At 44.1% G+C, this 22,547-nt stretch overlaps 1 protein-coding gene across 1 annotated transcript in view; it reads left to right on the forward strand.

The window, feature by feature from the left end:
• Nucleotides 1-8,600: 8,600 nt before the first annotated feature.
• cnga1b (cyclic nucleotide gated channel subunit alpha 1b) overlaps nt 8,601-22,547 on the forward strand; it is a gene marked incomplete at its 3' end in the record, with an annotated part of 18,987 nt that continues 5,040 nt past the window's right edge. Inside the window, exons 1-12 of the mRNA XM_079580604.1 lie at nt 8,601-8,670; nt 8,740-8,808; nt 8,935-8,973; nt 9,038-9,175; nt 9,287-9,391; nt 10,513-10,619; nt 13,112-13,286; nt 13,388-13,524; nt 14,904-15,076; nt 18,531-18,656; nt 18,771-18,923; nt 22,303-22,534. Of these exons, the coding sequence (XP_079436730.1) occupies nt 8,603-8,670; nt 8,740-8,808; nt 8,935-8,973; nt 9,038-9,175; nt 9,287-9,391; nt 10,513-10,619; nt 13,112-13,286; nt 13,388-13,524; nt 14,904-15,076; nt 18,531-18,656; nt 18,771-18,923; nt 22,303-22,534 (1,522 nt within the window). The 5' untranslated portion in view covers nt 8,601-8,602. The remainder of the gene's footprint in view (nt 8,671-8,739; nt 8,809-8,934; nt 8,974-9,037; nt 9,176-9,286; nt 9,392-10,512; nt 10,620-13,111; nt 13,287-13,387; nt 13,525-14,903; nt 15,077-18,530; nt 18,657-18,770; nt 18,924-22,302; nt 22,535-22,547) is intronic.

Below are 22,547 nucleotides of genomic sequence, written 5' to 3' on the forward strand. Positions count from 1 at the left end.
CGGCGTTAGCATTTAGCCTCTCCCTCTCTCCTCTATAGCTCCAAAACAGGTCAAGATAGAAGCTACCAAGCTCTTCCACGTTTTCCCTATTTAAATATGGTTACGTGAAGTGTTCCACTACAAAGTATAATTACACAAAATTAAACAATGTGGATTTTCTAAGCGGATAAAAGGGGGGACTATATTGTAAGGCGTAATAATACCAGGAGTAGTTTGAAATCCACGCAGTAAAATGAAGATTACTGCACAAAAGCTGGATCAGTAGACTCCAGTCAATTTACGAAGGCCAGAACTGGTGGTGAAATGACTTATTTTTCCGTCCTTGTCGTCATCGACCAACGTAAGAGCTATGTAAAGCAAATAAAACCATACATTACTTTTACAGCTCGTTATATTAGTTTCTTTCCATTAGCATTTCCAAAAAATACAATAAACATTTCAAGTTGCTCAAAAAATATTTCTCTAAATTTACTAACCTTGTTCCCAATTAACTGAAGCTAAATCTTGTATTTTTGATTGCTTTTTCCGTAGTTATTCCGTTTTTACCGTGAACCCTTTTTCAACTTTTTCTCCGTGCAATCTAACTTCCGTTGTTACGCTTCCGGTTTCTATAGTTACCAAAATAAAACCTCGACACAATAGCTATAGCGAAAATAATGCAAAAGTACTTTGTTGGTCTTTACACCCAGTGTCGGTGTCAGAAGCACAAAAGCTGGATCAGTGCACGTCTAATACTCGGTTCACGATATCGATGTATCTGAACGATTTTCCGATACTTATATACTCAAATATTTGTCGTCTAGGACCAGAAAACTGAACAGTTAATTCATCTGAAACGACCAAGTCACTTCCTGCAGTGCTGTCCCTGGATCCCTCATCAAACAAATCAAAGTTATTATAAAAAACAAATCTGAAAATAACAAAGACTTTGACGAGACAAACCTGTTCCAGGGCCGCGTCCCGGGAGAGTGAACTCACACGGTCCAGACGACGGTCGGCCGTAATCCAACCACAGCTTTGCATTCGATAAACGACGACGAACCCATTAAGCAAATCCAGGCGTCGCCTCCAACTAACCTTTACTTTAACCCCTTAACTCCCACCTGAACCAAGCACATTTTCTCCAGTTCGGCTTTACCCCAGTCCAAAAGCTTCTGGAAAAAAGGTGAGAAAATAGTGACAAAACTGAGACGAAAACAATGATGGAAATGTGACAGAAAAGTGAGAAAACATTGACAAAAAATGTACGAAAAAATGACAAAAATTTGACAAAAAATATGACAAAAATGTGACAAAATGCTACAAAAAAATGACAAAAATGTGATAAAAATTTGACCAAAAAATATAAAAAATGTGACAAAAAAATGACAAAAATGTGGCAAAAAAATGACAAAAATGTGATAAAAATTTGACAAAAAATGACAAAAAATTGACAAAATATGACAAAAAAATGACAAAAAATTATAAAAAACGGACGAAAAATGGACAAAAATGTGACAAAATGCTACAAAAAAATGACAAAAATGTGATAAAAATTGGACAAAAAAATGACAAAAATTTGACCAAAAAATTGACAAAAATGTGATAAAAATTTGACCCAAAAAAAAAATGACAAAAAAAAGACAAAAAAAATGACAAAAATGTGATAAAAATGTGACCAAAAAATAACAAAAATTTGATAAAAAAAAGACAAAAATTTGATAAAAATTTGACAAAAATTTGAAGAAAAATAATGACACAAAAAATGACAAAAATGTGACAAAAATGAGTTGAATATCCAACAAAAAAATGATGGAAAAATAATCTGATGACGCGAGGAAAAAGATCCTCTCGGTTCAGGCGGGAGTTAAGAGGTTAACTTCACCTCCTCCTGCGGTGGAAAACCAAGGACACAGAATCTGCTTTTCTCATGACGTTTATTGCCGTTTTCAGAGTACATTTCACACAAAGAGGAGAAAATCAAAAATGTACAGGAGGATACATGAGTAACTATGGGCCTTAGTCGGAGCACGGCCCGGAACAAACACAGTGATGTGATTAATGATTATTAATAATGAAGCAAATTCAATCTGGGAGACTCATTTCAGCATCACCTCCAGCCAATGATCTCGTCCCGCCTCCACCTCGGCCAATCAGCGCAGAGCCACACCTTCTTCACAGCCAATCATCGCCCTCGGCCCCGCGTTGTGCTGCGACCCACCTCCACCCCCCCTTCAGTCCACGGCTTCGCTCAGCTTCATCCTTCAGCGGGCTCCTATACCACCACCAGGCTCAGGGGGGGGACTTCCCTAACGCTAACCCGTCCATGCTAACGTTAAAGGGGGGGTATTATGCAAAATGGACTTTTTCAAGCTTTACATCATGTTATTATGTCACTTCCTCATTAAAAACATGCCTGAAGTGTTGCCTTGGCACATTCACGTATTTCTGAGTAATCTGTAAAAACTCTGATGGCGGCCATTTTAGGGATAGGTTTGCCTGAGTCCTCCTAGGAACGCCCCCACCTCCTGGAGACGCCTCCGAGCTTTCGTCACCAGCCGAGTAACCAACCACTGCTCCTCAGCAGAACCCCCTCCCCACTGATGCCACAGACAGCGTGTGGAGGGGGCGTGTCCGAAAGGCTCAGAGGTTCTTAAAGAGACAGAGGCCGATTTCAAGACATTCACTACAGCCATTTTGAGAGAGACATTTTATACAAGGCAGTTATTCTAATTTACTGCATTTACAGACCAACAGAAGGTTTGGTCATCATTGTAGTGTGATATAGACTGGCAGGGGCGGACTGGCCATATGTCCATTCTGGAAGAGCACAGAAGGGCCACTGGCTCTTGGGCCACCGGTCTGGCCTCTCCATTTTCTCCTCTTATCCCCCGCCTTAACCGAGCTTTACCTAAATCTAAAAGCTTAAAAGAAAGGAATCAAAATAGCAACGAAAATGAGGATGAAAACGGAACAAAAATGTGCCAGGAAAGCAACAAAAACCCACAAAAACATGACAAAAAAGAGACGAAAACACAAAAAAGCAATGAAAAAAAGAAACAAAAAAGCCATAAAAACACAATACGAAAGTGACACAAAAGTGACGAAAACACAACAAATACACGACAAAAAAGTGCCGACAACGTGACAAAAAGTTTCAATCACTTTTGTAAGTCTTAGCTTTCAAATCAGGCATTACACTGTTGCTCTTCGGTCAAGAAGCTTTTAGATTTTGGTAAAGCCGAACTGGAGAAAATGCACTCGGTTAAGGGTTAAATATGTATTTGTGGAAGTGTTGCATTTTTACGCTAGTTTGGGCCAGGCTGGTCCAGAGTCCAGGGACGTTTTTCAGTCCCAGTCCGCCCCTGTAGACTGGTGCCATGTGATTGAAAAAAGCATAATACCCCCTCTTTAATATTTAATGATGAAGTAATCACTTCCGCGTGGGCAGTGTGGGCAGTGTGGGCAGTGTGCGCAGCCTGCCCACTCTGCGCAGGAACATCAGTGGGCACACCAGGCTGCTGGGCAGTGCCAGCCAGAACGAGGCGACCGACATCAGACACTTGATTTCCGCATCTATAGTCCAGGAAAGGAACATCATGTAACTCACGATTAAAATCAAGAACCTGAACAGAAGAACCCCCAGGATCGTCGCCATGGTGTAAAACGCCGCGCGCTTCGATTGGTCCAGCCCTTTCCTGTTCCCGCCCACTTCCCCCGGCCGCGGGCGAATCAGGACGCAGAGCACGGAGGCGGTGCAGAAGCAGACGACGAGGATGGACAGAAGAACGGGCACGATGAGGTTAAAGAGCTGAAAAGGAAGACTCATCATCACAGCACACAGCACCCACACGCTCGCCACGCTCAGCTGACGAGCTCGAGCCCCGCCCCTGTCCTTCAGGCGCAGGTACGTGATTGGATGGACCACGGCCAGGTATCGCTCCACACAGGTGAGGTCATGGAAGAAGATCTGCCCATTGACTGCCGTAAACACCAGGTCCTGCCCCCTATCCATCACCACCATGTTCTGAGCGTAGCGTCCCGCGCAGAAGAGACACGCCCCCAGCACGTTCACCAGCTCCATCGCCGCCAGGTGCACCGCGAACACGTCCGAGCTGCTCCAGGGGGCGCCACGCCGACAGCCCACGCACAGCACGAGCACGAAGAGCGGCAGGAAGAGCGCGTAGATGCAGAACCAGGCCACAAGCAGGTCGTACACCAGAGGACTGCAGTCTAACGAGGAGTTAGCCGGCATTCTGCTAACGAGGAGGTTAGCTTTCACTGCTAACGACGAGGTTAGCTTTCACTGCTAACGACGAGGTTAGCTTTCACTGCTAACAACGAGGAGGCTAGCTTTCACTGCTAACGACGAGGTTAGCTTTCACTGCTAACGACGAGGTTAGCTTTCACTGCTAACAACGAGGAGGCTAGCTTTCACTGCTAACAACGAGGTTAGCTTTCACTGCTAACGACGAGGAGGTTAGTGATGAGGAGGTTAGCTTTCACTGCTAACGACAAGGAGGTTAGCTTTCACTGCTAACAACGAGGTTAGCTTTCACTGCTAACGACGAGGAGGTTAGTGATGAGGAGGTTAGCTTTCACTGCTAACGACAAGGAGGTTAGCTTTCACTGCTAACGACGAGGAGGTTAGTGATGAGGAGGTTAGCTTTCACTGCTAACGACAAGGAGGTTAGCTTTAACTGCTAACGACGAGGAGGTTAGTGATGAGGAGCTTAGCTTTCACTGCTAACAACGAGGAGGGTAGCTTTCTCTGCTAACAACGAGGAGGGTAGCTTTCACTGCTAACGACGAGGAGGTTAGTGATAAGGAGGCTAGCTTTCACTGCTAGTGACAAGGTTAGCTTTCACTGCTAATGACAACTAGGTTAGAATTCATTGCTAACGACGAGGAGGTTAGTGATGAGGAGGTTAGCTTTCACTGCTAACAACGACACGGTTAGCTTTCACTGCTAATGACAAGGAGGTTAGAGTTCACTGCTGATGATGAGGAGGTTAGAGTTCACTGCTGATGATGAGGAGGTTAGAGTTCACTGCTGATGATGAGGAGGTTAGAGTTCACTGCTGATGATGAGGAGGTTAGCGCCGAGGAGGCTAACGCTCAGTCATCAGGAACGCTTTCCAACCAGAGGCTCTGAAAGGTCAAAGTACTTGGTTTCAGTAAAAGTTCAGATACTGGTCACAAATATCTGCAATAAAAGTCAAAGTTGATACTGAACCTCTTAAGCCCCTCGTTTTTGGATTTGGCTAAAGCTAAACTGGATAAAACGTGCTCGGTTCAGGTGGGGGTTAAGAGGTTACGTGAAAGTACTGAAGTATTTGATGTCGAGAGAGAAAGAAAGTTTCAGAAACATGAAAACACGACGAGAGGCGCTTTAAATTAAACTCTCGTAAGGAAATAAATCAAATAACACTGAGTAAATTTGAATTTGTGTAAAGCCGTAAATGATGAATCCGTGACTGACCTGTGTGAGCGCGGCCGCGGTAATGGCGGCAGCCTCGTTATGGCGAAGCATTGACTCCAGAGTTTTGCATCAGAGAAATGACAAATGCAAATGTTTTTAATAGAAACAGGCGCAGAGGAAACAACTCCGTTTACAGGGTTTTGAATGCACCATTATTTACAAAGACTACAGGGTTTTGAATGCACCATTATTTACAAAGACGACAAAACAACAACCAAAGTCTCTGTTTACGATGTTTGTTTGTGACGTTTTGAACATTTTGGCGGTGGTTTCCAGAGTCAGGACTAAACACGGTGAGGCTGAAGCTAAAATCTGAACAGTCTTCATGAGGATGTGAGACAGGCCTCAACTCAGTTCTTTTTACCTGTGAATCTGACACTGAAAGTCTTTTATCTTTTACTGCAATTAATGATGTTTGATATTTTGTGGATTGATTTAATCTTGTAATTTAAATGTGAAGTGCTTTGAATTGCCTTGACTTGTGCTCTACAAATAAACTTACCCGGTGTAGGTCTGTTCTGTGTAATGCAGCTCAGTGTCAGACTGAGGCCCCGCCCACTCCTCGCACATCATTGGTCAGAATTTGTCATGATTTCTCTCACTGTTTAGGAGAAAGAGAAAGATTTTAAAAAATATCTGCATTTTTTACACATTTAACGCCTTATTTTTATATTAAAATATTTATATATATATATTTATTTTTTTCTTTCTTTGTGATATTTTTGTTGAATCTTTGTCATTTTTTTGTTGAATTTTTGTCACATTTTTGTTGAATTTTTGTCACATTTTTTGTTGAATTTTTGTCACTTTTTTGTTGAATTTTTGTCACATTTTTGTTGAATTTTTGCCACATTTTTTGTTGAATTTTTGTCACTTTTTTGTTGAATTTTTGTCACTTTTTGGTTGAATTTTTGTCATTTTTTTGTTGAATTTTTGTTGAATTTTTGTCACTTGGTCAGAGTTTGTCATGATTTCTCTCACTGTTTAGGAGTAAGAGAAAGATTTTTTTAAATATCTGCATTTTTTACACATTTAACGCCTTATTTTTATATGAAAATATTTATATATATTATATATATATATATTTATATATATATATATATATATAAATATTTTTTTTTTTTTTTCTTTCTTTGTGATATTTTTGTTGAATCTTTGTCACTTTTTGTTGAATTTTTGTCACATTTTGGTTGAATTTTTGTCATTTTTTTGTTGGATTTTTGTCACTTTTTTGTTGAATTTTTGTCACATTAAAAAAAAAAAATTTGTCACATTTTTGTCACATTTTGTTGAATTTTTGTCACTTTTTGGTTGAATTTTTGTCACATTTTGTTGAATTTTTGTCACTTTTTTTGTAGAATTTTTTTCACTTTTTGTTGAATTTTTGTCACATCTTTGTTGAATTTTTGTCACATTTTTGTTGCATTTACATCCTTGTTTTCTTCTTATTTTTTTGTGGCTATTTTGGTGTTTTTCCCTAGAAGCTTTTTGATTAGGGTAAAGCCAAACTGGAGAAAATGGGATCCGTTCAGGTGGGAGTTAAGAGGTTAATTACGAACCGTTTTCTCCTCATGTTTATGTCCGTGATCTGCAGCAGAGGTTTTGAATCGATATCTCTACACTTACAGACTTTCCCTCTTCACCTGCAGCGCCGTAAACGCAGGAATTGAACCGGTGACCCCTCCACCGGCGCATGTTTGGAGCGGCTGAAACAGTTAATCCTCTCAGAGCGAGCTGCTGCTGAGCTACACACTTCTGCGGTGGCAGAGTGGTTAGAGCGTGTCAGTGGCTCTGATCCTCCTTAAGCTCTTGATCCGTTCATTTGGAGACGCCGCCGCCGCTCCTTTCTCCCCCGTGTTTCCCCGTCTCTGGGACTTTGACGACTCGGATCCCAGGAAACGCCGGTGAGTGACTTTCACTTCTGAATTACTCTGAAGTCTCCCCAAAAGTGAGAATAAATCAGACCTCAGAGCTATTTTTATTTACATTTCTCTTCATAATTCAACTCTGTTATGTCCTCAGAACTATTGTTGTGCTTTCATCATGGTCCAGGCCTAAATACAGGTTTGGGTTAAGCCAATGCCCCCTGTGCTGTGGCCCTCCGGCACAGAACCTCTGGCCCTCAAGATGATTTTGAGAAACGCTATTACACAAATCACAGAGTACTTTTAACATTATTAGAGTTAAATGGGAGAAAATAAGGTAGAAATACTGTCAATGCACCCAATTAGGTCATAACACTGGCACTTTGTAGAAGGTTCATACTGTCTTCTTAGGTTATATTTAATTATTTATATTTATTAAGTCTATTACCATTTTGTTTCTTATAGTAAGACAGAAGTCTTTACCTGCTTTACTAGTTTCGATCACTTTGAAAGTGATCGAAACTAGTAAAGCAGGTAAACAAAACCTATTAACCCCTTAACTCCCACCTGAACCTAGCACATTTTCTCCAGTTTGGCTTTACCCCCAGTCCAAAAGCTTCTGGAAAAAGGCTGTGAAAACAGCAACAAAACTGAGACGAAAACAATGATGGAAATGTAACAAAAAAATGAGAAAACATTGACAAAAAAGTGACGAAAAATTGATGAAAAAGTGGCAAAAAGAAATTGACAAAAAATGACAAAAATTTGACAAAAATTTGACAAAAAAAATGTCAAAAATTTGATAAAAAATGTGACAAAAAAATGACAAAAAATTACAAAAATGAGTTGAATACCTAACAAAAAATGATGGGAAAAAAATGTGATGACGTGAGGAAAAAGATCCTCTCGGTTCAGGCGGGAGTTAAGAGGTTAATGACCTGTATGTTGATGGTGAGGGCGGTCCTCTCTCTCGTTGGCCAATCAGAGGCCTCATTAGTCTCGGTTCAGGTCTTTGGCCAGAGCTCAGTCTTCAACTTATACCTGGTCAGACCGGTTTGGCCCCGGCCTCGGCAGTCGAAAAGCCCAACCAGGTTGACCAGGCTCTGGACAGGTCTCGGAGACCTCTCGGAGACCATGCTAAAATCAAACATCTCCAGGGGATGTCTTGGAAACATCTCCAGCAGCAACTCCAGTCTCCAGTAGTCTCCATCTCCAGGCGTTTAAGTCTATTGAACTGAGGGGTAGGACCTCCTGTGTTGTTTTTTCCAGATAAATCATGGCCAGAGTTTCCCCTTTGACGATTCCCACCATCGTCCTCCCTGACGAGGAGAAACCGAGAGGGAGGTGAGCCACAGCAGATCACCTCAGAATCACATTTAAAAACCTCAGCTTAACTCTTCCTCTGCGTCTCAGGTCGAGCCGTAAAACCACCGTCCTGTTCAACGTCAACAACAGCAACAACAACGAGGACGAGGAGAAAAAGTGAGTGCGTTCAGTCGTCATGAGTCAGGGAGCAGTTTGTGACAGAGGCTGCTGTGGTTCCAGAGAAACGCAGGAGAAGAAGGAGGAGAAGAAGGAGGAGGACGAGGGCGGCGAGGAGAAGCAGAGGAAGAAGAGGGAGAAGAAGGAGAAGAAGGAGCAGAAGGAGTGAGTCTGAGGAAAACGCCGGGGAAAACTCTCCTCCTCCCTCACGCTCGGATGTTTGTTACAGGAAGGAGCGTCAGGAGAAGAAGGAGCGGAAAGAGAAGAAACAGAAGGAGAAGGAGGAGAAACAGAAGGAGAAAGAGGAGAAACTGAAGGAGAAGGAGGAGAAACTGAAGGAGAAGGAAAAGGAGAAAAAGCCAGAACCGTAAGAGTCTCTGTCATTAGCAAGTCATTTGTACAGAAAGTGTTTGTTTCCCTGATGTTTCCCTGATGTTTCCGTGTGATTGCTGTGTCGTTTTGACTCTTATTCGTTCAGTCCGAAGGAGATCGCCGCCATCGACCCGGCCTCCAACACCTACTACTACTGGCTCATGATCATCACGATCCCTGTCATGTACAACTGGACCTTCATCATCGCCAGGTACCTCGCTGAGTTCAGTGTTGAGCCAATCAGGGGCTGCTTTCTAAAACAGAGCTTCATTGGTGTTTCCCGTAGAGCTTCAGCAGCAGCAGGGAGACCTCACTCAACATTAACAACTGACTTTCTCACATTTCACAGTCTAGTGCAGGGGTGGCAAACACGCGGATAATACAATGCTGCTCTTTACAAGAGTATTGGTACATATTTCCCATAAACCGTAAAACAGTCTTTACGAATCTTGACCAAAAATCTAACCATGCTCCTACAGACCCTGTTTCCATCTCTACACACATGAATGAGAGTCTGTATCTCCCTCCTTTTCGAGGCGGTGTAAAAGGAGCCCGCGCAGCCTCACTCACAGCAGGATGTAGGTTAAACAGCAGGCAGATCGTGGCTCTGGGATCAGCTTCTGCTTTTCAGGTTCCTGATCAGCTGCTCTTTATTTGATGTAATTTGGCCTCATATTCACAGAAAAAGATCAAAATTAGGAAATAGAAAAAAGCGGAGCTCTTATGAAGCTTATGATGCGAAGCGCGACATCGCGTATCGCAAAAAAATACGCAAAGTCATTGACGTTTGTTTAACATGTGACAGAAACTGTAACAGATGCAACTTAAAACAGACTCTCAGACGTCCTCCAGAGGCACGAAAGTTTATGAACTTTGTGCAGCCGAGAGTGCCTTCTCTCTGCACAGTCCAGTCAGGACCGAGCTGCAGGCACTGAGCGCACAGGCCAGGGGCGAATCAGAGGAGGGGGCTCAGTGGGCAGGGCCCACACCCCAGCATTAAAAAAACAACAACATCTAATTCTGTCCCAGTCAGAACAGAACAAAATGTCAGTTTATTTAATATATATTTATTTCAATCTTGGTTAGGAGTAAAACCAACAGTCACATTATATTTAATCACAATAAACTACCACCCCGGGGTCTCGCTAATGGTCGGTGCCTTTGTGGCTCTTCTCAGGATCAAGGTTGAAAATTTCGGCTCTTGGTCTCTGACTAGTCGGCCCCCCCCCTGCTCTAGTGGATTTTCCATAAAACTGACTGCGTGTAACTCATTCCGTCATTGACATGGGGGAAGGTCACGAGTTGGACTCTCAGCTCCATGTGTGGTTTCAGGGCGTGCTTCGAGGAGCTGCAGACGGACTATCTTTACCTGTGGTTCTTCCTGGACCTGTCCTCGGACCTGGCCTACATCGCGGACATGGTCTTCAGGACTCGCACCGGTACGTCGATCCAGTTTAGACTCAGTTCCGACCCAGTTTAGGCCCAATTTGGACCTGGTTTAGACCTGGTTTAGACCTGGTTTTGACCCGTGGCAGGGTCTAGTTTAGAGCCTGTTTAGACCTGGTTTAGACCTGGTTTAGACCTGGTTTAGACCAAGTTTTGACCCGTTGCAGGGTACCTGGAGCAGGGTCTGGTTTAGAGCCTGTTTAGACCTGGTTTAGACCTGGTTTAGACCTGGTTTAGACCTGGTTTAGACCTGGTTTTGACCCGTGGCAGGGTACCTGGAGCAGGGTCTGGTTTAGACCTGGTTTAGACCTGGTTTAGACCTGGTTTAGACCTGGTTTAGACCTGGTTTTGACCCGTGGCAGGGTACCTGGAGCAGGGTCTGGTTTAGACCTGGTTTAGACCTGGTTTAGACCTGGTTTAGACCTGGTTTAGACCTGGTTTAGACCTGGTTTTGACCCGTTGCAGGGTACCTGGAGCAGGGTCTGGTTTAGAGCCTGTTTAGACATGGTTTTGACCTGGTTTAGAGCCTGTTTAGACCTGGTTTGGACCTGGTTTTGACCTGGTTTTGACCCGTGGCAGGGTCTAGTTTAGAGCCTGTTTAGACCTGGTTTAGACCTGGTTTAGACCTGGTTTAGACCTGGTTTAGACCTGGTTTAGACCTGGTTCTGACCCGTTGCAGGGTACCTGGAGCAGGGTCTGGTTTAGAGCCTGTTTAGACCTGGTTTAGACCTGGTTTAGACCTGGTTTAGGCCTGGTTTAGACCTGGTTTAGACCTGGTTTAGACCTGGTTCTGACCCGTTGCAGGGTACCTGGAGCAGGGTCTGGTTTAGAGCCTGTTTAGACCTGGTTTAGACCTGGTTTAGACCTGGTTTAGACCTGGTTTAGACCTGGTTTAGACCTGGTTCTGACCCGTTGCAGGGTACCTGGAGCAGGGTCTGGTTTAGAGCCTGTTTAGACCTGGTTTAGACCTGGTTTAGACCTGGTTTAGACCTGGTTTAGACCTGGTTTAGACCTGGTTCTGACCCGTGGCAGGGTACCTGGAGCAGGGTCTGGTTAAGAGCCTGTTTAGACCTGGTTTAGACCTGGTTTAGAGCCTGTTTAGACCTGGTTTGGACCTGGTTTTGACCTGGTTTTGACCCGTGGCAGGGTCTAGTTTAGAGCCTGTTTAGACCTGGTTTAGACCTGGTTTCGACCTGGTTTAGACCAGGTTTTGACCCGTTGCAGGGTACCTGGAGCAGGGTCTGGTTTAGAGCCTGTTTAGACCTGGTTTAGACCTGGTTTAGACCTGGTTTAGACCTGGTTTAGACCTGGTTTAGACCTGGTTTAGACCTGGTTTAGACCTGGTTTTGACCCGTTGCAGGGTACCTGGAGCAGGGTCTGGTTTAGAGCCTGTTTAGACATGGTTTTGACCTGGTTTAGAGCCTGTTTAGACCTGGTTTGGACCTGGTTTTGACCCGTTGCAGGGTACCTGGAGCAGGGTCTGGTTCAGAGCCTGTTTAGACCTGGTTTAGACCTGGTTTAGACCTGGTTTGGACCTGGTTTTGACCCGTTGCAGGGTACCTGGAGCAGGGTCTGGTTCAGAGCCTGTTTAGACCTGGTTTAGACCTGGTTTAGACCTGGTTTAGACCTGGTTTAGACCTGGTTTAGACCTGGTTCTGACCCGTTGCAGGGTACCTGGAGCAGGGTCTGGTTTAGAGCCTGTTTAGACCTGGTTTAGACCTGGTTTAGAGCCTGTTTAGACCTGGTTTGGACCTGGTTTTGACCCGTTGCAGGGTACCTGGAGCAGGGTCTGGTTCAGAGCCTGTTAAGACCTGGTTTAGACCTGGTTTAGACCAGGTTTAGACCTGGTTTAGACCTGGTTTAGACCTGGTTTAGACCTGGTTTAGACCTGGTTTAGACCTGGTTCTGACCCGTTGCAGGGTACCTGGAGCAGGGTCTGGTTTAGAGCCTGTTTAGACCTGGTTTAGACCTGGTTTAGACCTGGTTTAGACCTGGTTTAGACCTGGTTTAGACCTGGTTTAGATCTGGTTTTGACCCGTTGCAGGGTACCTGGAGCAGGGCCTGGTTCAGAGCCTGTTAAGACCTGGTTTAGACCTGGTTTAGACCAGGTTCAGAGCCTGTTTAGACCTGGTTTAGACCTGGTTTAGACCTGGTTTAGACCTGGTTTAGACCTGGTTCTGACCCGTTGCAGGGTACCTGGAGCAGGGTCTGGTTTAGTGCCTCTTTAGACCTGGTTTAGACCTGGTTTAGACCTGGTTTAGAGCCTGTTTAGACCTGGTTTAGAGCCTGTTTAGACCTGGTTTAGACCTGGTTTAGACCTGGTTTAGACCTGGTTTAGACCTGGTTTAGACCTGGTTCTGACCCGTTGCAGGGTACCTGGAGCAGGGTCTGGTTCAGAGCCTGTTTAGACCTGGTTTAGACCTGGTTTAGACCTGGTTTAGACCTGGTTTAGACCTGGTTTAGACCTGGTTCTGACCCGTTGCAGGGTACCTGGAGCAGGGCCTCCTGGTGAAGGACGAGCTGAAGCTTCGGGAGCGTTACCTGCAGAGTTTCCAGTTCAAACTGGACGCCGGTTCGATGGTTCCCACAGACGTTCTTTACCTGCTGCTCGGAGTCAAGTACCCGGAGATTCGACTCAACAAACTCCTGCGCTTCAACAGGTACACGCTGCACCTGTACTGCAGTACTGTGTGTTTGAGGTACTTTTACTGAAGTACTGTGTGTTTGAGGTACTTTTACTGAAGTACTGTGTGTGTTTGAGGATGACGGAGTTCTTCCAGAGGACGGAGACCAGGACCAACTTCCCCAACGCTCTGAGGATCTCCAACCTCGTCATGTACATCGTCATCATCATCCACTGGAACGCCTGCCTGTACTACAGCTTCTCCAAGGCCATAGGTCAGTACTACTACTACTACTACTACGACTACTACTACTACTACTACTACTACTGCTACTACTACTACTACTACTACTACGACTCCTACTACTACCAGAAGTGTGGAGTCTAATGGAGCGACTTAAGTGCAGATGTTGTTAAAGAGTGGAATGAAAACGGCCCTAAAGTTTAGTCTCTTTGTCTGCACATGCGTCCTGTCTTTAGCCGCCGCTGTCTCCCACACAGGAAATGACCATATTCGGATTACAGCGTCATCTCAGTCACAGTCTTTCCTGCTACACGTGGATACCAAACATGGCAGTATTTGTGAATGAAAAGCATGGGAAAGACCAGGGAGACACAGACATGTTGGAGTCACTTCCTGGAAAACTTCCGATTATTGACAATTTGGGAGAGTTTGGTCTTTTTTTTTTTAAACTTCTTCCTTAAGATTAACTTAAAATCTAAAAATAGGAGTTCATGATTTAACTCCTTAACTCCCACCTGAACCGAGCACCTTTTCTCCAGTTTGGCTTTACCCCGATCCAAAAGCTTCTGGAAAAAGTTGTGAAAATACTGAGATGAAAACAATGATGGAAATGTGACAAAAAAGTGATAAAAAATTGACGAAAAATTGACGAAAAAATGTGATAAAAATTTGACAAAGAAATGACAAAATTTGACAAAAAATGAGAATAATTGATTTTAAAAAAAGTGACAAAAAAATTGATAAAAAAAATTGACAAAATGAGAAAAATGTGACAAAAAATGAGAAAAATGTGACAAAAATTTGATAAATAATTGACAAAAAAATGTGATAAAAAATTGACAAAGAAATGACAAATTTGATTAAAAAAATTGTTGAAAAAGTGTGATAAAAATTTGACAAAATTTCAAAAATGTGATGAAAATGTGATGAAAAAATGAAAAAATATGACAAAAATGTGGTGAAAAATTTACCAAAAATTTATAAAAAATTTACAAAAAATGACAAAAATGTGACAAATATTTGATACAAAATTGACAAAAAAATGTGATGAAAATTTGACCAAGAAATGACAAAATTTGACCAAAACATTGACAATAAAATATGACAAAAATGTGACAAAATTACACAAATTTGACAAAAATGACAAAAATGTGATAAAAAATTGCCGAAAAAATGACAAAAAAATGACAAAAATGAGTTGAATACCCAACAAAAAAGATCCTCTCGGTTGAGGCGGGAGTTAAGAGGTTAAAGTGTAAATGTCCGCTTTAATCTGGTGTTTCTGACATTGCCCCGGGAGTAAAACCAAAGCTTCCAGACTGTTTTCAGTATTAAACTTCCTAGTGTCTGTAACTGGCTCAGTTTTATTTTCATGTTCCCTCGACCCCGCTCTGCTCTCCTCCTCCCCAGGCTTCGGCTCGGACCGGTTCGTGTACCCCGACCCCGCGGACCCGGAGTTCGGGCGCCTCATACGTAAATACGCCTACAGCATGTACTGGTCCACCCTCACCCTCACCACCATCGGGGAAACGCCGCCCCCTGTGGAGAACTCAGAGTACTTCTTCGTGGTCACCGACTTCCTGGTGAGGGCGGAGTCAGAGACGAGCGTGAGGAGTGAGCAGGGGATGGAGACAGTGCTGCTCGAGGAAAGGAGTTAGGAGGCAGTGAGGGAAGGAGTTAGGAGGGAGGGAGGAAAGGAGTTAGGAGGGAGTGAGGAAAGGGGTTAGGAGGGAGTGAGGGAAGGAGTTAGGAGGGAGTGAGGAAAGGGGTTAGGAGGGAGTGAGGAAAGGAGTTAGGAGAGAGAGAGGAAAGGAGTTAGGAGGGAGTGAGGAAAGGAGTTAGGAGGGAGTGAGGAAAGGAGTTAGGAGGGAGTGAGGAAAGGAGTTAGGAGAGAGAGAGGAAAGGAGTTAGGAGGGAGTGAGGAAAGGAGTTAGGAGGGAGTGAGGAAAGGGGTTAGGAGGGAGTGAGGGAAGGAGTTAGGAGGGAGTGAGGAAAGGGGTTAGGAGGGAGTGAGGAAAGGAGTTAGGAGGGAGTGAGGAAAGGAGTTAGGAGGGAGTGAGGAAAGGGGTTAGGAGGGAGTGAGGGAAGGAGTTAGGAGGGAGTGAGGAAAGGGGTTAGGAGGGAGTGAGGAAAGGAGTTAGGAGGGAGTGAGGAAAGGAGTTAGGAGAGAGTGAGGAAAGGAGTTAGGAGGGAGTGAGGAAAGGAGTTAGGAGAGAGTGGGGAAAGGAGTTAGGAGGGAGTGGGGAAAGGAGTTAGGAGAGAGTGAGGAAAGGAGTTAGGAGAGAGTGGGGAAAGGAGTTAGGAGGGAGTGGGGAAAGGAGTTAGGAGAGAGTGAGGAAAGGAGTTAGGAGGGAGTGAGGAAAGGAGTTAGGAGGGAGTGAGGAAAGGGGTTAGGAGGGAGTGAGGAAAGGAGTTAGGAGGGAGTGAGGAAAGGGGTTAGGAGGGAGTGAGGGAAGGAGTTAGGAGGGAGTGAGGAAAGGGGTTAGGAGGGAGTGAGGAAAGGAGTTAGGAGAGAGTGGGGAAAGGAGTTAGGAGGGAGTGGGGAAAGGAGTTAGGAGAGAGTGAGGAAAGGAGTTAGGAGAGAATGAGGAAAGGAGTTAGGAGGGAGTGAGGAAAGGAGTTAGGAGGGAGTGAGGAAAGGAGTTAGGAGGGAGTGAGGAAAGGAGTTAGGAGGGACTGAGGAAAGGAGTTAGGAGGGACTGAGGAAAGGAGTTAGGAGGGAGTGAGGAAAGGAGTAAGGAGAGAGAGAGGAAAGGAGTTAGGAGGGAGTGAGGAAAGGAGTTAGGAGAGAGGGAGGAAAGGAGTTAGGAGGGAGAGAGGAAAGGAGTTAGGAGAGAGTGAGGAAAGGAGTTAGGAGGGAGTGAGGAAAGGAGTTAGGAGGGACTGAGGAAAGGAGTTAGGAGAGAGTGAGGAAAGGAGTTAGGAGAGAGTGAGGAAAGGAGTTAGGAGAGAGGGAGGAAAGGAGTAAGGAGAGAGTGAGGAAAGGAGTTAGGAGAGAGTGAGGAAAGGAGTTAGGAGGGAGTGGGGAAAGGAGTTAGGAGAGAGTGAGGAAAGGAGTTAGGAGAGAGTGAGGAAAGGAGTTAGGAGGGAGTGGGGAAAGGAGTTAGGAGGGAGTGGGGAAAGGAGTTAGGAGAGAGTGAGGAAAGGAGTTAGGAGGGAGTGGGGAAAGGAGTTAGGAGGGAGTGGGGAAAGGAGTTAGGAGAGAGTGAGGAAAGGAGTTAGGAGAGAGTGAGGAAAGGAGTTAGGAGAGAGTGAGGAAAGGAGTTAGGAGGGAGTGGGGAAAGGAGTTAGGAGGGAGTGGGGAAAGGAGTTAGGAGGGAGTGGGGAAAGGAGTTAGGAGGGAGTGGGGAAAGGAGTTAGGAGGGAGTGAGGAAAGGAGTTAGGAGGGAGTGGGGAAAGGAGTTAGGAGGGAGTGAGGAAAGGAGTTAGGAGGGAGTGAGGAAAGGAGTTAGGAGGGAGTGAGGGAAGGAGTTAGGAGGGAGAGAGGAAAGGAGTTAGGAGAGACTGAGGAAAGGAGTTAGGAGGGAGTGAGGAAAGGAGTTAGGAGGGAGTGAGGAAAGGAGTTAGGAGGGAGTGAGGAAAGGAGTTAGGAGAGAGTGAGGAAAGGAGTTAGGAGGGAGTGAGGGAAGGAGTTAGGAGAGAGTGAGGAAAGGAGTTAGGAGGGAGTGAGGAAAGGAGTTAGGAGGGAGTGAGGAAAGGAGTTAGGAGGGAGTGAGGAAAGGAGTTAGGAGGGAGTGAGGAAAGGAGTTAGGAGGGAGTGAGGAAAGGAGTTAGGAGGGAGTGAGGAAAGGAGTTAGGAGAGAGAGAGGAAAGGAGTGAGGAGGGAGTGAGGAAAGGAGTTAGGAGGGAGTGAGGAAAGGAGTTAGGAGAGAGAGAGGAAAGGAGTTAGGAGAGAGTGAGGAAAGGAGTTAGGAGAGAGAGAGGAAAGGAGTTAGGAGGGAGTGAGGAAAGGAGTTAGGAGAGAGAGAGGAAAGGAGTTAGGAGGGAGTGAGGAAAGGAGTTAGGAGGGAGTGAGGAAAGGAGTTAGGAGAGAGTGAGGAAAGGAGTTAGGAGGGAGTGAGGAAAGGAGTTAGGAGGGAGTGAGGAAAGGAGTTAGGAGGGAGTGAGGAAAGGAGTTAGGAGGGAGTGAGGAAAGGAGTTAGGAGGGAGTGAGGAAAGGAGTTAGGAGAGAGAGAGGAAAGGAGTGAGGAGGGAGTGAGGAAAGGAGTTAGGAGGGAGTGAGGAAAGGAGTTAGGAGAGAGAGAGGAAAGGAGTTAGGAGGGAGTGAGGAAAGGAGTTAGGAGAGAGTGAGGAAAGGAGTTAGGAGGGAGTGAGGAAAGGAGTTAGGAGGGAGTGAGGGAAGGAGTTAGGAGGGAGTGAGGGAAGGAGTTAGGAGGGAGTGAGGGAAGGAGTTAGGAGGGAGTGAGGAAAGGAGTTAGGAGAGAGTGAGGAGTTAGGAGGGAGTGAGGAAAGGAGTTAGGAGGGAGTGAGGAAAGGAGTTTGGAGGGAGTGAGGAAAGGAGTTAGGAGGGAGTGAGGAGTTAGGAGAGAGTGATGGAAGGAGTTAGGAGGGAGTGAGGAAAGGAGTTAGGAGGGAGAGAGGAAAGGAGTTAGGAGAGAGTGAGGAAAGGAGTTAGGAGAGAGTGAGGAAAGGAGTTAGGAGGGAGTGAGGGAAGGAGTTAGGAGAGAGTGAGGAGAGGAGTTAGGAGGGAGTGAGGAAAGGAGTTAGGAGGGAGTGAGGAAAGGAGTTAGGAGGGAGTGAGGAAAGGAGTTAGGAGAGAGTGAGGAAAGGAGTTAGGAGGGAGTGAGGGAAGGAGTTAGGAGAGAGTGAGGAAAGGAGTTAGGAGGGAGTGAGGAAAGGAGTTAGGAGAGAGCGAGGAAAGGAGTTAGGAGGGAGTGAGGAAAGGAGCTGTGATGTTTCCTGTCATTGCTCCTTTATGAACCTCAGGATGTTCCTCATGAGCCCATAAGGAGCTGAGAACAAACCATAGATATAACATATAAGAGAGAGACGGTTATTTCAGCCTCATGGTTTAACCCCGGCCTCTCTCTGGTCCAGGTGGGAGTTCTGATCTTCGCCACCATCGTAGGAAACGTGGGCTCGATGATCACCAACATGAACGCCGCCAGGGCCGACTTCCAGGCGCGCATCGACGCCATCAAACAGTACATGAGCTTCAGGAAGGTACGGGGTTCCTCACGGGGTTCCTCACGGGGTTCCTCACGGGGTTCCTCACCGGGTTCCTCACGGGGTTCCTCACCGGGTTCCTCACACGTTCTTATGTGTCTGGTGTTCCAGGTGACGAAGGACCTGGAGAAGCGCGTCATTAAGTGGTTCGATTTCCTCTGGACGAACAAGAAGGCGGTGGACGAGAGGGAAGTGCTGAAATACCTCCCGGACAAACTGAGAGCGGAGATCGCCATCAACGTTCACCTGGACACGCTCAAGAAGGTACAGGCCTGACCCGGGACAGACCTGGGATTGACCTCTTAACTCCCGCCTGAACCGAGAGGATCTTTTTATCTCACGTCATCACATTTTTTTTTCCATAATTTTTTGTTGGGTATTCAACTCACTTTTTGTCTTTTTTTTTTTTTTTTTTTTATCACATATTTGTCACATTTTGTCATATTTTTGTCTTTTCTTTTGTCAAATTTTAATCACATTTTTGTCTCTTTTTTTGTTTCAAATTTAAATTTTTTATCAATTTTTTGTCATTTTTTGTCATTTTTTTGTCATTTTTTTGTCAATTTTTTATCATTTTTTTATCAATTTTTTGTCACATTTCCGTCCATTTTTTATCACATATTTGTCTTTTTTTTTTTTTTTTTTTTTTTTTTAAATTTGTCAAATTTTTATCACATTTTTGTCAATTTTTTGTCCATTTTTTAATCAAATTTTTGTCAATTTCTTGTGACATTTTTGCCACTTTTTTATCAATTTTTCGTCACTTTTTGTCACATTTCCATCATTGTTTTCGTCTCAGTTTTGTTGCTATTTTCACAGCTTTTTTCCAGAAGCTTTTGGATTGGGGTAAAGCCAAACTGGAGAAAATGTGCTCGGTTCAGGTGGGAGTTAAGGGGTTAAACAGATCCAGTTTAGCTCCTCAGTGACTCTCTGGTGGTCATGTGACTGTGTTCAGGTTTAGCTCCTCAGTGACGCTCTGGTGTCATTTTTTCATCCATTTTTTATCACATATTTGTCACATTTTGTCATATTTTTGTCTTTTTTTTGTCAAATATTTGTCATTTTTTTGTCAATTTTTTATCAAATTTTTGTCATTTTTTTATCACATATTTGTCAATTTTTTGTACTTTTTTTGTCAATTTTTTATCATTTTTTTGTCATTTTTTTTGTCAATTTTTTGTCAAATTTTTCGTCAATTTTTTAACACATATTTGTCACATTTTGTCAAATTTTTATCACATTTTTGTAATTTTTTTCAAATGTTTGTCATTTTTGTCCATTTTTTTTCAATTTTTTGTCTTGTTTTTTTTTCAATTTTGTAATTTTTTCGTCAAATTTTATCTCATTTTTGTCAAATTTTTTCGTCCATTTTTATCACATATTTGTCACATTTTGTCAAATTTTTATCAATTTTTTGTCTTTTTTTTTTCGTCATTTTTTTTATCAAATTTTTGTCATTTTTTTGTCCATTTTTTGTCCATTTTTTGTCCATTTTTTTCGTAAATTTTTTATCACATATTTGTCAATTTTTTATCACATTTTGTCAAATTTTTCATAAATTTTTTATCAATTTTTTGTCATTTTTTTGACAATTTTTTATCACATTTTTGTCAAATTTTTCGTCCATTTTTTATCACATATTTGTCACATTTTGTCAATTTTTTTTATCTAATTTTTGTCATTTTTTTGTCACATTTTTTGTCACTTTCTTGTGACATTTTTGCCACTTTTTCATCAATTTTTCTTCACTTTTTTTGTCACATTTCCATCATTGTTTTCGTCTCAGTTTTGTTGCTATTTTCACAACTTTTTTCCAGAAGCTTTTGGACTGGGGTAAAGCCAAACTGGAGAAAATGTGCTCGGTTCAGGTGGGAGTTAAAGGGGGGGTATTATGCAAAATGGACTTTTTCAAGCTTTACATCATGTTATTAAGTCATTCCCTCATTAAAAACATGCCTGAAGTGTTGCCTTAGCACATTCACGTATTTTCGAGTAATCTGTAAAAACTCTGATGGCAGCCATTTTAGGGATAAAACGCCTGATTCCTTCAGGAAACGCCTCCGACCTCCAGGATACGCCTCCAACCTTTCGTCACCAGCCGAGTAACCAACCACTGCTCCTCAGCAGAACCCCCTCCCCGCAGTGTCTAGCCCTAAGATGTAAACAGAGTCATCATGGAGGATTAGCTTCATGTGTTGTGAACCGGAGCCACAGCAGACTTTTACAAAGACACACATCAGTGTTTCTGTTACCTAAACACCCAGGATTAAAACCGGTGACAAGAACACTTATTTCAGTGTCTGGTTCTGCGCTGGGCCTTGATGATGCACAGAGCCTCCGGAGAAAGCTAATGCTAAGCTAAACCTCGAGTCATCACGTGAAAACGAGAAATATGCACACATAAAGTCAATAAAACCACCACACACATAAAGAACCGCTTAACAATGATCACACACGGAGCCTGGCTTGTTGATTTGGAAGTTTATTGCTCACATTTCATCTACAATGGGTCATAGCCGAGTGGCTTTCTCCCGGAGCTAACAAGCTAGCCGCGACAAGCTAACGGGAAAATTCACTGAATACAAGCAGCATATTATGCATTGAAAACGTCACTAAAACAGGCAACTGCTTGAAGCAGCCTTTATGATGATCACACACGGAGCCTGGCTTGTTGATTTCGTAGTTTACTGCTCACATTTCATCTACAGTGAGTCGTAGCCGAGTGGTTTCTCCCGGAGCTAAGGCACTATTAGCCACGACAAGCTAACAACCTTCACCTTCACAACATTCATTGAAAACAGGCAGCATATTATGCACAAATAACGTCAATAAAGCAGGCAACTACTTGAAGCAGCCTTTACGATGATCACACAATGAGCCTGGCTTTACACATTTGTGGTTTATTGCAGACTTTTCATCAACAATGAGCTGTAGTCGATTATAACAAGCTAACGGGTAATCTCGAAAAACCATTGTCCACCTGCACAGATAATGTCCGTCTTTGAATGGTATGGGCTCCTGCAGATCCTGGTGTCGTCCATGGGGGTATAGTTAGAGATCCATAGGGCATGGCAGATGCAAAGAGAAGCCTCCAAACAGCAGTTATTTTTCAGGCAAGAGCCCCTTCCAAGTGTCCGGTGTGGAAGGTTTGTCTCCAAATCATATCCTGTGTGGCCATTGTTCACAAAGTGATAAACAGTAGCTCCTTTCCAACAATAAAAATGAAAATGCACCGATCGTAGTTTCAATACAGTTGAGACAACGAGCGCAGTGTTGTTGTGATGCCACAGACAGCGTGTGGAGGGGGCGTGTCGGAAAGGGTCAGAGGTTCTTAAAGAGACAGGGGCCTATTTCAAGTCATTTGCTACCTCCATTTTGAAAGAGCAATTTTATACAAGGCAGTTATTCTAATTTACTGCATTTACAGACCAACAGAAGGTTTCGTCATCATTGTAGTGTGCTATAGACTGGTGCTATGTGGCTGAAAAAAGCATAATACCCCCTCTTTAAGGGGTTAAACAGATCCAGTTTAGCTCCTCAGTGACTCTCTGGTGGTCATGTGACTGTGCTCCTCAGTGACTCTCTGGTGGTCATGTGACTGTGCTCCTCAGTGACTCTCTGGTGGTCATGTGACTGTGTTCAGGTGCGGATCTTCGCGGACTGCGAGGCCGGGCTCCTGGTGGAGCTGGTGCTGAAGCTGCAGCCTCAGGTCTTCAGTCCGGGCGACTACATCTGTAAGAAGGGCGACATCGGGCGAGAGATGTACATCATCAAAGAGGGGAAGCTGGCCGTGGTGGCGGACGACGGCGTCACGCAGTTCGTGGTTCTGTCTGAGGGCAGTTACTTCGGAGAAATCAGCATCTTAGCCATAAAAGGTGAGACATGATC

The sequence above is a fragment of the Gobius niger genome, assembly GCF_951799975.1.
Source record: "Gobius niger genome assembly, chromosome: 21".
In the NCBI taxonomy this organism is placed as follows: Eukaryota; Metazoa; Chordata; class Actinopteri; order Gobiiformes; family Gobiidae; genus Gobius; species Gobius niger.